The sequence below is a fragment of the Caretta caretta genome, chromosome 18, assembly GCF_965140235.1.
Source record: "Caretta caretta isolate rCarCar2 chromosome 18, rCarCar1.hap1, whole genome shotgun sequence".
Classification (NCBI taxonomy): Eukaryota; Metazoa; Chordata; order Testudines; family Cheloniidae; genus Caretta; species Caretta caretta.
In genome coordinates, this window is record NC_134223.1 from 16,801,898 (window position 1) to 16,817,602 (window position 15,705).

At 52.3% G+C, this 15,705-nt stretch overlaps 1 protein-coding gene across 1 annotated transcript in view; it reads left to right on the forward strand.

The window, feature by feature from the left end:
* The first annotated feature begins 3,731 nt into the window (after positions 1–3,731).
* VWA1 (von Willebrand factor A domain containing 1) overlaps positions 3,732–15,705 on the forward strand; it is a 32,822-nt gene continuing 20,848 nt past the window's right edge. Inside the window, exon 1 of the mRNA XM_048825175.2 lies at positions 3,732–3,998. Coding sequence (XP_048681132.1) covers positions 3,926–3,998 — 73 coding nt within the window. The 5' untranslated portion in view covers positions 3,732–3,925. The remainder of the gene's footprint in view (positions 3,999–15,705) is intronic.

Below are 15,705 nucleotides of genomic sequence, written 5' to 3' on the forward strand. Positions count from 1 at the left end.
GTGCTGGCTGGGTATGGCTCGCCTAAGGGCTTCAGCAGAAACACCCACTGGCCTGATCGGACAGGGGGCTACATAAAGCTGGCAGAAAGGCCACTAAGTGGGGAACTGGAAAGGGAGGAGCCTGTGGCAGTAGTTCCCTGCTGGCTGAAGAAGCTAGCTGTCCCCCAGGGAGCTGCGTGGAATGGACTGTATATAAACGGTGGTGGGAAGTGACACGGTGAATAAAAGTGCACTGGGACTGGCATGCTAAGCGTCACAGACTGATTTGTGGCACGAGCCGTGAAGGGCTCTGTTATAGACCCCTACAAACAACACCGCAACATTTCAGATTTAAATGGCTGAAATAAGGAAATTTATTATTTTAAACATCCAGTGACTGTGAAATTGACCAAAATGGACCATGAATTTGGTAGGGCCCAACTACGACTAATAAAAATGAAGGCAAAAAACTTTCCAGTGTATGGTTTCAATCCTGCCATCGGACTTCTCATGTACCCAAGATTATACACGTGTATGTGTCTGCAGGATCGGGCCTGATGGATACAGGAGTTGCTTCATGCAGCACTGAAATGCAGCTGTCTCTGGGGTGGAGCAGCTTTTAACAGCATGCAGCTCCACTACATTTAAAAGAGTCGTTTTCTAGTTAATTGGGACATGAATAAAACAGGATTATCAATGTTCTCAAAGCTAAGACTAACCCTCCAGGTCTGGTTTGTTCCATATTCAGAGACTTACAATCCAATGCAGATGTAATTAAAAATGGAGTCACTCTGGATTTACACCAGAATAACTCAGAGCAGAATGTGGCCCTAATTCCTTAAATGCTAGTGGAGTTACTCTGGATCTACACCATTTTAGTGAGATCAGAATCTGGCCCCTGCAGCAGGGATTTAAAATAAAACAAAATTGTGTAAGATCTAATAATGTTCTAATCTGTTTTTTCCTGCTTCCCTAGAGCAGGGCTTATGGGAAGATACAGGTTGAACCCTTTGCAGGCTGGGGTGGTGCAGGGCCAAGTGGCAATGATCATTTTGCCTCAAAAGGAAAAGTCTTGCTTGGGGAGTGAGTGATGGAAGGAAATGATCCCCCTCCCTGAACTTGGCCAGATCTAGGCAGGTGGGTCTCAGGGCTAGCTCTGATCGTGCATGGGTGAGTGCTGGGAACCACAGCCCTGGAAATGGAGTGGCTGTGGCCATACCGATAAACCCAGGGCCAATCCTAGCACATACTTGCTCAGCAGCCTCCAGCACCTGCTGGCTTGCGTGGACTCCGCCGCGGCCACCTTGAACAATCACCTCAGGTACCAAACCCCATTGATTTCTCTGAGGGCTAAACACCCCCAAATTTCCCCAGCTCCCCTGTAGTGACAAGCCTTCCCTCCCCAAACTGCGCGACAGACTGATGGGCTGATTGTCAGATGCGCTGAGCACCGTCAGCTCCCCTTGGTAGTTATCGGCACCTGCTGTCCTATATCATGGCTCTATATCATGCTGCTGGATCGAAAGCTCACAGGAGTCAGTGTGTATGGTAACACCCATTGTTTCATGTTCTCTGTGTATATAAATCTCCCCACTGTATTTTCCACTGAATGCATCCGATGAAGTGAGCTGTAGCTCACGAAAGCTTCTGCTCAAATAAATTGGTTCGTCTCTAAGGTGCCACAAGTCCTCCTTTTCTTTTTGCGAATACAGACTAACACAGCTGCTACTCTGAAAAATGGAAAGACTGACACTGACTTCACTGGGTATTGGATAAGGCCCCTGAGTCTAACTCGGGACTCAGCCCTTCAGCCTTTATCCAGGCCAGCTATTACATTGATTTTACCATGTGCTCAGATCAAACATCCCTGCCCACGTCGGCCAGGGAAGCCAGCTAGTAGCAACCACGTTTGGCCAGGATTCCCCCCAGCAGGGTTCAGATGCCACCCCAATGGGCAGGGCCTTACAAATCCCAGATGGTCGGAGCGAGAGCAGCTGTTTTGGAGCCTTCCCATTCACCAGGTTCTGGGATAACGATTATTCCTGCCCATGTGAATCAATCAGGGCGTGAGACTGACTCATTCATATCGTGTTACCGGACGAGTGACAGAGCATCACACAGCCTGGATGCAAAACTCCCCCACCCTGCAGTTCGGTACCAAGCTTGCCCTTTCATAGCAGTGCAATGGGGTGCCTAGGGTGGTCACATTTGCGCCACAGCCCAGAAGTTAAAACCGACTGCTTGACTCCACACGTCTCCATGCTGACCCTAATTTGCTGGGGCCCTCCCACCATTCCATGTCACTGGGGTATTTGGATCCAAATTTCTTTCCACCCTGCACAGCTTGTAGCTGTTATTACTTTCCTAAGATTCCCCGGAGGGGAGACACAAAATCAGTTTGGGAGAAACTTTGCTCACAACTTTCAGAAATCCCCCCCGGCTTCGAAAGTTTCCTCTTCCGCTATTTTTTGTTCTCTCTCATTCCAGTTACTCCTCTTATAAAACAGAAGGACAATCGACTGGTCTTCAGCAATCAAGGGTGATTTTCCACTTCTTCTCCATTAGTAACTTTTGGGCTCAGGTCTGCAGTCACTGATGCCATGCATTTTTCACCCTCTGAGCCAGAGGAATTTTATTTTCATGAGCACTCCCATCTCTTTGCATCCCGGGCTTTACATTTGGATTGCATTGAAAAATGTGTCATCCCGTTGCAAAAGGACAAACCACAGGTGAGGCATGGAGCGGTTCTCACTATTATTATTTGTTTGTGTTCCAATAGCACTGAGGGGCTGCCAATGAGATCAGGGCACTATTGTGCCCGGTTCTGCACATAGATGTAATAAGAGAAAGTCCCTCCCCCAAAGAGATTATAGTCTAACCAGACAAGATGCATACAAAGGAAGGGTTGTTATCTCCATTTTACGAGTGGGGAACTGAGGCACGGAGAGATGATGTGACTTGCCCAAGGTCACAAAGGAAATCTGTGGAAGAGCCAGAAATTCAACCCAGATCTCCCGAGTCCCATCCCAGTGTTGTGGACCAAAATTCTCCTTCCTTCCAGTAGGACAAAATGAGGCTGCATATGTTAGGTTCTGCTGTCCCTGCTGTGGATCAAACGTGAGATCTTTAGTACATGTCCCTTGCCACAGGAGTTAAAGGAGAAACTCTTTTATGCCCACTCCAGCAAAGTATTTCAACTCCTGCTTAACTTTAAACAGGGCCCCACCTGCGTTGCTGGATGGAGGCTCAGAGGTGGGTATGTAGCAGCTGTCACCAGGACCAGCCACAGTGGGAAGCACAACCTGGCGCAGTGCCCACCTGGCTGCCACCCTGCACCCCAGAGGCGGCTGCTTTTCCACTGCACGTCGGCATATGCCAGATCCGGTGACGGTAACTGGCCTACAACTGGGAAGTTTGCCCCGGAGCGCGGGGCCTTGGGATCCTGGCCAGTTTAGGGGCAAGGCGGGCAGCGCAGAGTAGCACTAAGACCTGGTGGAATCCTTGTCCTGCTCGCCGAGATCTCCCCCCTGGGGGGCACCCAGTCCCCCTTCTCCCTCGGGTCCCGCTCAGGGGAGAGTCGCCCGCTCGTGGCTTCTCTTAGCCCCCGTCTGGGGAATCAGCCCAGCGACAGCCGCACCACGTCCCCGCTCCGGAGGCAAGTTCAGCGCAGCAGCTGGGGTGTTGCTGGGGAGGCTCCTCCAGCCACTCCCGTCGGGGCGGGGGAGGATTTAATGACTTGGGAAGGGAGGGGACTTGTCTTCGCCGGCCGGAGTCCGCAAAGAGCGCCGCAAAAACTCGCCGGCCGCGGGGCTCTGATCTCCGGGCGGGCGGGCGCGGCGCCGGGGCCAGGCTCTGGGCGGGGGCCGCGGGACCCGGCCCCGGACTATGCGTGGCCGCCCCGCCGCCTTCGGAGCGCCGCGCTCCGGGCTTTCGGGTACTTTTGGCCATGCCTGCCCGGGCGGCGCTTCAGCTGGCTCTGTGGCTGCACGTTGCGCTGGCGGAGAGCCTGCCGAGGAAAGGTGAGTGCTTTTGCAAAGCCCGGGGTCGGTCCTTGCCGCTCAGCCTGCAAATGCTGCCCGGGATTTGCGTTGTTAAGGGGGGAGTAAACTCCCCGAAACTGCCCCAGCAGGGAGAAAACTTGCCTGGTTTGTTCTTTATTTCAGCGAATAACATGCACTTGCCCCGGGCCCTTGCAGACCTTCGCCCGGCCCTAAGCCAAGGGGTGCCTGATTCTTTATTGCAGAACTCTTAATTAAAAATAATAATAATTAATAATAACTTCCGGCGCTACAGCTGCGCCTGCTAATTATTGAGGCTTAACAACTATATTTCCGATGAAGTGGGCTGTAGCTTATCACGCTCAGATAAATTGGTTAGTCTCTAAGGTGCCACAAGTCCTCCTTTTCATATTTCCTCCTCTCGCCCTTCTCCAGTAGTTTCCCTCTGCCCCTGTGACAGACCCATTGCAAGCAACAGGGGAAGCTGTCGCAAGCACCGCAGCAAACAAAGTGGGAAACCAGGGGGTGAGTGGGGTCTGGAGAGGAAGGTGTCACTTGAGACAGTGGTGGACAAACAAAGTTTGCGGACAACGGTTTAAGTCAGCAGGGTCTGGTTAATTCTTCGTTTGTTCACAGGTAGAAAAAATCCTAGGGTTTGAATGGTACAGTAACAGCAGCTGCAGGTGGATTTCAGTGGGATAATAGATAGGAAGGCCTGGGGCAGATAAGGCTGTGTGAGAGGAGATGCGAACTTTCCAGCAAGGCCAGATAACAGATTCTCAGCCTCTCCTGCTGGGGAAGCAGCTGAGGGATCGAAGGAGAGCTGGGTGGTCAACCGGGTTCCTGTCCTGGGGAAAAGTTTGATGGTTCCAAAAATGTTCCTGTCCCAAATCAGAACAAAAGATCAAACCTGTGAACATCTTCGCGAACCGACAATCTGGAAAATAAACGGTTTGGCTCCGTCCAAACATTTCGTGTTGATCGTTGTGAAATGTTTTCTCGTGACGACTCTTTGTTTGTTTCATTTATATATGTTTATAGCTTATTGCACGAAACAAAAGGGCATTTTGAACCCACACGATTGAGATTTTTTTTTAAATGAAAAATGTGAGAGTTGAAACTTCTTTCAAAATGCTTTCGAAAACGAGATATTTGTCGGGACCGACCCTTGCCCTCAAACATGTTCCAATGTTGAGGAATTGGCAGCTTGTGACCAAAAAAAAAGTGACGTCTAACAATTCTTGACCAGTTCTAGTTAGAAGCTTTACGGGGCAGATCCTGCCACCTTTACTCAAGTTGAGCAATGCCTTGCTGTTGACTTCAGTGGGACTCCTTGCAGAGTAAAGCAGGGCTCAGTGTAAAGGAGCTGGAATCTGGCCCAAATAACATAATTTACCAAGCTAGATTCCTGTGCCCGGGCAGGCATTATTGCACCTGGTGCTGTGCCAGGATTTTCTGATGCCTACACAAGCAGAAATGATTATTCTTATTTATTTAACCAGCCCTGGCAATGCACATGACACTTCTCTAGCCTGGCCTAAGAGAGAGACCTTGCTTTGAAGAGGAAATTAAAAAAGAGCAAGTCTCGCTTTATAAAACAGATGTGGCTGACACGAGAAGCAAAGTTTTACAAGCTGCAATCTCCGTTTCTTTGCTTTAGTTTTACAACCCTCCAGTGAAATGCAAATACTGGTCAGCTAGTCTGAGATTATTTTCCAGGATCAGACTGCTTTGCTCGTCCGTGTTTCTATGACTCCCAGCCGGGGCTCAACAGAGCTACCTCTAAAGTTTTGCATAAAGTGCTCTGGAGAAAACCATCTGGTTGTGTGTTGGATGGGCCATCATGCACGGCTGAGTTTGATTTAATCGTATGGTGTGTGGTGGGCTGGATTGGCAGGTGTGAGGGACTAAGCAGAAGATGGAAAGTCAGTCCACATGTCCCTGGATCTTGCTGGTGCTCACACTTAACACTTGTGTGGCTTCACTGTTAATTGCAGCAAACAATGCAGGGACATTATTGGCAAAAAGAAAAGGAGTACTTGTGGCACCTTAGAGACTAACCAATTTATTTGAGCATGAGCTTTCGTGAGCTACAGCTCACTTCATCAGATGCATACCGTGGAAACTGCAGCAGACTTTATATATACACAGAGATGCTCAAATAAATTGGTTAGTCTCTAAGGTGCCACAAGTACTCCTTTTCTTTTTGCGAATACAGACTAACACGGCTGTTCCTCTGAAACCGGACGTTATTGGGTGGCCAGTGGCATTTCTGAGCTCTCAGGAATGACCGTGTCAGTAAATTAATTCAATATCTTCGTTATCGGAGAGCTGCAGCTAAGACAGTGGGGTGCATGACCTGCAGCAGTAGCCTCAGACTTAGGGCCAGATTCTTATCTCAATTCCCCTCCCTCCCCCTCAGTGCCAGTCTTGAGTTCCACCCCTCGTTACTTTGGGTTTACATGGGTGTGATTGAGATCAGCATTAGCTGGTAATTCTAGATTTACACCAGCGGAAATCAAAATCCAGCCTATAGAAAGGAGAACATTTAGAACCCAATTCATCACTGCCCTATACCCTGTGCCACCCTTTACTCCCAAGCAAAATCCTTGTGCAGCAGTGGTTGCATTTTGCAGCTGCATTGTGTGATTCACACCAGCACAATGAATGGGAGACAGCAGCACTGAGCCGGGCCTTTGGGATTTACAGGTTGCTGTCTATCTCCAGGCAGTTATGCTGCTCTGAAAATACAGCTCTGCTGGTGAGTGTGAAGGCAGGAAACAGCGGCTGAAGGCAAGCTGAACCTGGGGTTTAGCAGCTATCTTAACACAAACTCCTGGAGGAGAGTAGCACTTAGCTGGGGTGAAAGCTAAGAAGTTGAGAGCTGATGCTGTCACCAGCCCTGCTCGCTTCGCCCTCTGTGTCGTGGTGGGAGCATGTAAGATTATTGCCTAGACACAGTGAAGTGGGGCTTCTTCATTGGAAAGAGACCTGGCCATCTTACGCAGCTAGCTCTGGAGGCACGCGAGGGCGGTACTGGAGACGTGAGGGGTATAGTGGATGACATTCAACCCCCAAAGTCTGAGTGCTGGGCACTACGCAGGGGATGAGAAGGGGAATGGAGGTCACCAACCCAACCTATGCAGCAGCTAGGCCAGGAGGCCACGGTCCTTCCATGCACACTTTGGACAGGGTCCCACCTGCTCATTCAGCCTCAGCAAGGAGCTGCACAGTGCAGAGAAACCCCAGGCCGGCAGGGTGCACCTGGGTCACATTTTCAAGCTCTTCTCCACGACCACGAAGGCTAGAAACTTTTTATTATTTATTTATTATTGGAAGCTGAGATCCTCCCCTAATTACAGGACTCCAGGAGCTGGGGCTTTATGCAAAGCACCAAGTATCACAAGACAACCGTGAGATGTGGCAACACTGCTGTAGCCTTAAAAGTAGCTTGGTTGACGAGCTGTTTTTCAATCTGTGGCCAATGTTTGGTGCACGCTGACTGCCCTAACAGCTTTGGTCTTCTGATTGTGTGAGCATCCCTCATTTGGAGAGATCTGTGCTTTATCGCCTACACCCTCCATCTCCCAAGCAGTGTGGTTTCTTTCACTTGTAGTACAGCCTCTCCTCTCTCTAATCTGCCTGGCACGCCAGAGTAACGCCCCCAGGGCTGGGTCGATGGTAAAGATCCCCTCTTGGGAGATTTGATGCCTTTGCCCAGGGCGAGTCCTTCTCCTCCCATCTGTTCGGACTGGGGCAGCATTGAGAACAGAGCCTGCTTTCTTCAGCAGCCAAACTCCAGCCCTGTTTCTGAAGGTGCTGGGTTTTTTCCCTTATGGCCAAACAGTGGGGGTGGAAAGAGTGGCCGGGCTGGAGGTTTTAAGGCACAATGAAGAGACTGGTGACTGATGTCTCTTGGCTTCTGAGTTCGCGCCGTTCTTCCTACCAGTTCTGAGTCTCATCTAAATCAAGCAGCGCAGCGTGGATGGGGTGACACTGCTGAAAGGGAGGGGAGTCTTGGCCAGCATCATCCTTTGATATCTCAATTCAGGCAGGAGGAAAGCTTTGGCCTGCTACTTTCTCCCAGCTAAAGCCAAGCGACTTGATGGTCCCGGGACAGCTTTGTGATCTCCACACTGATCACTTCCAGTCACGTAGCCAGCACCTCGCTTGGCTGGCATACACATTGCAATACAAAAAGGTTATCGAGTGGGAGAGTGGGGCTGCGTGGCACAGCGATCTAGTGGCTCTGCCTTTTGTTTCTAAAGACCTGGGTTCCAGGACGCCCTGGGGTCACCAGTGCCATGAGTTTCCCACAGTTAGTCCCCAGACTAGGAGGAGATTTTGTGTCTAAGAATAAGGAGCACGAGGTGCATCGGCAGAGTGGCAGTGGAATAGGGTCTCCGGGGCCAAGGCTGGACCTAGGTCCATGAAGCACGTTATAAGGAAGTCTCTTTACCAGTTGCCAAGAGAACAGAGATGGGTTTAATAAAACAACCCAAACCCAACCGCCCTAGCTAGGTCTGTGTATTTTTGTCACGGGGCTGGCACGGGTCAATGGTGCTGGGGCAGGTTCCTTGTCATAAAGATCCCACTGGAGGTGAGAAATCTCAGTTTTCCCACCAAACTTCGAGGATTAATGACACGTCAGTGTTGTTTGGAGCAGGGCCTGATTGCACAGCACCACGGGATTAACTAGCAGTTTGAACCCCAAGGGGTCCCCTTCCCTCTCTGATGAAACGTGAAGGATGAAGGGAAGGAAAGAACTGGAACGATTACAAGGAAATTAAAAAAAGAAAATGCAAAGGAAAGGGCCTGATGAAGCATTCTTCAGCCTGATAGTGTGTTGTGCTCCTGTCCCATGTCCTGTCCCCTGTCCCAGCACTAGTCTAGTGACAATTGTGAACAGAGAGGGACCCGGGGGTGGGGGGGGGGCAATTTATTTACATTTTATTGGGGTTAAGTGTCAGGGGAAACTGACCCTGATATAGCATTTGTTGTGGGGGGTTTTTATAAAGGAGCAAACCTGCATATATCAGCCCTAGGGGGGAGGGAACCAGCCATTCTGTGGTATCCATAAATTGCTGAAAAATATACGCCTGCCTCCTTGCACAGGTTCTCCAAACAATAAAATATAACCACCTTCCAGGAAGTTCTGTCTTGAAGATGTGGTACTTCCTGGAGTGCCAGCCAATCAACACACCCATTTCCAGTGAGGCATGATAGCTCCATCTAGCCTTTCAGTGGGTGGTGGCATCATCTGAGGTTTGGCAGGATGCTGGTTCACATCCCTCCTTTGATAGTTTCTTCTTGGGAGTGGCTGCGCTGTGGTTTTTTTGGTCAGTGCCGTTCTTGACTGCTGAGTGACTCAGTAACGCTGGCAGGGCTGGGTTTTTACTGGAGCCTTTTCTGTCCTGGAGCATTCCTTGCTCTGCCCAGGGAGTTCGAGTGCACATGATCTTGTTTACCACTGACAAGTAGACTCCTTGGGCCACCTCCAGTACCAGGCCATCCAGACCCTGCCAGCGCCAGGAGCCCTTGCAGCTGCTTGTTGCAACATTCAGAAAATTAAGGGATACCCCTCTGCCGGATGGGGGTAGGAGAAGAGACAGGGAAACATGATTTCATGCCAGGAGATGGCAATTGTGCTTCCATGCGCTCTCGCCCTGGCCTGCCAGCCAAGCAGCGGGCCCTGCCATCTGACTTGGGCATACAGCAGTGTGTGCGACCCAGAAGGGGGAAGCACAGAGCAGTGCCAGCAAGAGCTGAGTGACTTGCAAACCGGCCAGTGTGGAACCCTCTGACCGAAAGGACTGAAGTTAGTGGCCGGGGTGTAATATATCGCCCTGTACGTCACCGGTTTGATTCTGGCTTGGGCTAATATTGTCTGAAAGTCTCCTCTCGGGTGGGTCGAGGTGTCTCTTTCTCCAGAACCTCCACTGGCTGCAGCCTCGCTGGCAGACTCAGCGGAGAGGCCAAGGACTCAGGGGGCCGTGGAGCGTAGATTTCCCCCCGAGCTGAGGCCAGGATTGACGCTCATGTTGCCACTACCCAGGCTGAGCCAGTATTGTGAATAAATAGCAGATCCCTCTGTGCAGTTTGTTGGTCCTGTATTACTCTAGGCACTCATACGGCTGTCCAGCTGTGTGGCCCAGTGAGCTGAAGGCTCGACACTTAGACTTGAGAGACCTGGGTTTTTTCTCTTGACTTGATGAGTGACCTCAGGAAAGTCCCTACCTCAGTTTGCCCATCTGTAAAAGGGAGACAATAATACTTACTCCATCTGTAGAGTGCTTTGAGATCTCTGGCTGGGAAGTGCAGTATCAGAGCTAGATTTTACAATGAATTATTGCCCTGCTGCGGGTCTGCCCCCAACTCTTGACACTAAACATGGGTTCAAATGTCACTGAAACGGACTCTGTGTTGCGGTTTGTTCTGTGAAGGGGTCTGTAATGCTGCCGTGCCAATGGGTGTGTTTCTGCACCGGGCTGGGTCAGGCCGAGGCGGCTATGATGAATATAAGCTCCGTCAGCGCCTCCTCTGGGCATCTCCCATGTAGCCGCCACCCTCTGACTTCCTTGCTCTCCTTTGTCGGGTGGGATTGTAATGAGGGGGATTCGCGTGACTTCTGCTGCCGGGTCATGGTGTGCTGGAATGGCTACGTCATCCTGTCAGCCGGCACATCATACCTGAGACAGGGTCATGGGCTAGTCGGCCTCTGACCTCGGGAACCGGGTGCTGCTTCCAGGGAAGACATGCACACAGCGGGCGGGGGGGGGGGTCATTGTGGGGCTCTGGTGACTCCAGGGCATGTTGCCTTTGGGATTTTCAGCTACAGGTGTCTAGATGGCAGAGCTAACAAACACAATCCCACACACGTTTCCCGCCATCCTGCACACGCACCCAGAGCAACGCAGTGCTCCGGCCCCCGTGCTCACGCACACACGGGCTGATGTTCCCGAAACGCTCGCCCCGACATGCACAGGTCCCCTGCCAAATACCAGCCCCAATGCACACGCCCGGCACACGGGCCCCCTGCCAAATACCAGCCCCAATGCACACAAATGACACGCCCGGCTGCCCCTGACACCCTTGACACACTCTGCACCCCTGCTACACACACCCTGAAACACACACACACACTCTGAGACACCTCCTGCCACCCCTGGATGGGCCCAGATCTAACCTACGCTGAGGATCAACAGCAGGAGAACCCTATATCCAGACAGGGGTCCTGGCCCTGAGCCAGCCGGCCTCGGAGCACAGGTGTGTGCAGGGGTGAGTTTGGGTCCCTGAGAAGCTAAACCAGCATCTGTGGGCTAGACACTAAACTCTCCAAAGAGCTTTAGAAACATCCTAGACGTTCAAGATGGGAAAGGCCAATAAGGGCATGTGATGCACTTACATTTGTGACAACGTACCAGCACTTCTACCTCGCGTGCAGTGTGGCCTCTTGGAGGCTGATGGGGTGGAATATAGACCCTCCTGTTTCCAAAGCACCCTCTGCCTCTGGGCTAAAGGAGAATCCCCATTAGCTGTCAGCAGCCTAGGGGTCTATGACACGCAGCTGAGTCGTTCTGGTTCCAGGCAGGGAGGATGGGGACATGGATACACCCAACTCTTCCTCCCCCACCCCGACCCCAACAGCGCTCGCACACACACACACACACACACACACACACACACACACACACACGACAACTCATCCCAACATTGTCTAGTCCAACTTTCAATTTCCCAAGCCATGTGGCTTCCAGCCCTGCCCTAGACCGAGAGGTTACACTCTCAGGGAGTTTTAAATTGTCCTTCCTCCCATCCTGTTCCTCCGATCTGCGTCCCCTGGTCTCCCGTGAGCCATTTCCCAGCCTGCTGGGTGATCGCATCTCTCAGATATCTGCGTGTGTCCCCCTGGCAGTCCTCTGCCATTGCTTGTCCTTTCTTCCCTTTCACCTCATCCCTTCGTTGCTTGGTTCCCCCTGGTGCCCGCCCCGGCCCACTCACTCTCTCCAGTGGGATCAGGGTGAGAGGGGAGGTGTATGTGCCTCCTTTGAGCAGTTCTTTCTTGGGAAAGTTCGCATCCAACTGTCTCCTGCCTTGTGGTTTTGGCTCCCCTGTGCAGGCAGTTTGAGGGCAGGGCGCTCACCCCTTCAGGCTGCACCAGGAGCTTCCACGCTCCTTGGCTCAGTTGGCATTTGAGCTCCACATTCAGGGCAAACTGCTGCTAGCCCTCTCGCCTGGGGCACCTAGTGGGAATGGATTCCCCTCTGTCCAGCTTTCCCTTCCCTTTCTCCTCTGGCGTGGCCTCTTCTCAGGGCTGTCAAAGGAGGGGAAAAGGCCCTGGGGGAAGTTGCTGGCCTGAGCCAGTTCCCTTCCCCCACCCCCACCTCAAAGTTCTGGGCTCCCACTATGACTGGCCATGCCCTGCACCCTTCCTGCTTTTCTGTTCCTGGCCCCCTGCCCCTCACTCCTGGCCCCCAGCACCCACTCCCGTTCCAGTCCCGGACCCACACACACTGCTCTGCCAATGCCTCTCAACCCTGCCCTGCAGCATGCCCTGGGTTCCCCACGCAGATCTGACAATGCCCCCTGCCCTGCCCTGCTCTTCCAGGGCTGTTCTTCCAATGCGGCTCATCCTTGCTGTGCAGAACCCCCCGCAATCCCAGTCATTGATCTCCTTCAGAGGCAGGCTGCCAGTCTTGTTGAACAATACCCTATTCAGCATTGCCAGCTGTTGTGATTTCATCACAAACCTTGTGGTATTTGGTGGGGTTTTTTCAAAGCTCCAACTCCTGGAGTCCTGTGATTACAAGAGAATCTCAGCTTTCATTTGTGGAAAAAGGGCAGGTGGGGGCTGGAAAATGTGCCCCCCCCGGCTCAAAACCCAGAAAGACAATAAAAAGAACTGAAACCTTCTTACTTTAAAAACATTTCCTGCTCACTAATGGAGGCCTTGCTATGGCTGTCTGAGCTCTTGGGGCTGACAGTCCTGTTAGGGAATGGACTATGGTTACTAGCCTCATTGCTCTTCTGACCTGCAGTCACCTGAGGGCCCAGGTGTTCAGAGAAGCAAGACTAGCGCCCCGTAATGTGGGGCAGCTCCACACCGCCCCGCTGAAGCATTTTCAGTCCATCTTCCACCGCTTGGCATTTTCAGTCCCCTAAGGATTCGTGCCGCATTTTTGTAATAAGGGCCTGAAGAATTTATTAAGTTCTGAGCCCAGCCCCACGGCCGTGAACAGATGAGCCAGACAGAAATGCTGCTCTCACAGCAGATTCTCCATCATACTCTCTGTCCCCCTCTTCTTCCCCCGAGTGCTCCCATTAACTAAGCTGCGAATACCAATAACGCTACCGTTCTTCTTGGAGGATCCCACAGAGCTATGTGGGCTGTTTGTACAGGGCTCACACACCAGGCACTGAAGTGTAGACACCTTTGGGGTGGGGAATGCGGTGGGATCACACAGCGGTCTTTAGGAGACGTGAATAACAACTGGCGTCGCTGAAATCATCGGGGAATTTCGGTCACTTAGAGAGGACTGACTATGCGAGGATCAAGCATGGCTGATGGGAGATTGTCGGTCGTGGGTTCATGTGAGGATGGGGCATAGTTATAAGAGACTCCTGCATGATCCTTGCTCTTTTGGGAGGACACCCCAACTTTCACAAGTAGTGCCAGGGGTTCATTAACCGCCATGAATGATCTGGATCTTGATTGTATGTCCCCGCTGGAAGATACCTCCCAACACCATGGAAGCCCAATGGGCTCAGAACTGTCCCAGAGGGAAAGAGTCACCTATTGAATCATCAGTATCTCTTACAACCTACCTTTGCAAGGGGTGGGGGTGTCCAGTGCTGGCCAGCCCCACCCTATTAAATTTGGAAGATCTGGCGAGCTCCTACCTGAGGTTACACGGCTGCAGGGGTGGCTCACTGTCAGAGCTGAGCTTTGACCAAGTGTAGCCAACGGGGTCCCACAGATTCTGCAGCATGTGGCCCTGATTGGCCCTTTGTAACAAGCAAAAAATAAAGACTAGACTAGAACTCAAGCCACAAAGGTTGGCTCCAGATCCGAGCATCCCTAAAGTTCGGGTGGGCTTTGGGGTTTGAGCCCACCCCTAAAGTCTGTAAGCCTGAAAGAGTCTGCATGGTGCCTCTGGGAGTCTCCAGAGCAGAACTCTCCAGCCTGGCTCCCTGGTGGAGTCAGTCGGCGCGTATCCCAGGCTGACAGAGCAGGACTGTTCGAAAGCACCAAGTGAGTTAGGAGCGCACATCCGGCTGGCTTCTGAAAACCCCAAGTCCTGTCTGCAGTGACCTTAAACACCAGATCTCCCCCAGCGCTGCTCCACAGGGGTTCTCGGCAGCGCGCGCACTAGGGAGGCCAAAGCACTGGCGTCCCTCCCTACACTCCTGCCTCAGAAGGGCGAGACGCAGAGGTTAAAATGCCAGCATCTGGGCTATGCCAGTGCTCCTGCCTGCAGAGCTGCCCCACCCGGGATGGATTCTGCCTGCAACCTTGGAAGCAAGCCAAGAGCCCCCCAGCCAGCTCGGAGATCCAGCTGCTTCTCCTGGGAATCTACAAGCGGCAGCGTCTCCCGCCACATTACTTTATTGTCTCTCTTTTTTCCAAACTGTGCTTGTTTTTCTTCCAGCCAAACTCAGCCCCAGGAAATTGGAGAGGCCTCCTCCTCTGTGTCCCATTCCCTTAGCCATGACTCTGCCTGTTTCTTCCCAGCTGTTTGCTTCTGGTTCTGGAGCTTGCTCTGCCCCGGGCTGAGACCGTAGGTCTGGCTGCCATGGATGTTTCAGAGCCTCAAGGGTCCGAACATTGCGCCGGCTGGGACAGCTAGAACACTTCCAGCCCCTGGCAGCGTGGGGGAACAGGCCAGGAGATGGCCTGTGTGCTGCGCAATAGGGACGCGTGTGGGAACAAATCGATTTTTATGGGGGGAGATCGGCAGCTAGGCCCCAAGGGTTTGATTTCTGACTCTGCCACTGCTTCCCGGTGTGACCCTGGGTAAGTCACGGACCCTCTCAGGCCTCCATCTGTAAAATGGGGTGTCGTGGGTGAGCGTGTCTGTAAAGTGCTTTGAGATCGCCGGGTGGAAGGTGTGTTATAGAAGGGCGAGGTGCTCTATTACCTGCTGAGGAATCGAAGTCACTACCTTTCCCATTGGAATAGCCCCGTAGCGCCCCTGTACCACAGCCGCAGAACTGCACCAGGTCCCATCTCCTGACTGGCATGGACGGAATGCTCCCCCACTCTCCATGGGGCCCTCCTTGTTGTCTCACTGCCCCCTTGGGAGAAGATGGCAGGACTTGCCTGGGGCCGGGGTGGACATTCCCGCCTTGCTCCGTCTGGGAGGTCAGCAGCAGCTTCGGCTCCATATGCCTGCTGGCTGTGCTGATCTCCAGGAAGATGAATGTCGTTGAGCATTCTCTCCTTTCTTGTTACGCAAGGGGCAGCGTGGTCCAGTGGGTAGGACACTGCTCTGGGCTTTATTCTGGGAGCTGCCAGTGATCTACTGTGGGACTTTCACAAGGGTCTCTGTGCCTCTTTCCTCTCCCATCCGGTGTCAGTCTAGCTATGATACCGCGAGCTCTTTGCCGTAGAGACAGTCTCTCTTGCGTCTGCACAACGCTTCGCTCAATGGGGCTCTGAGGTACTGGTATAATACCAGGAATAATCCTGCCCTCCCTCCTTCCCTGTGTGTGTTTCTTTGCAAAATGT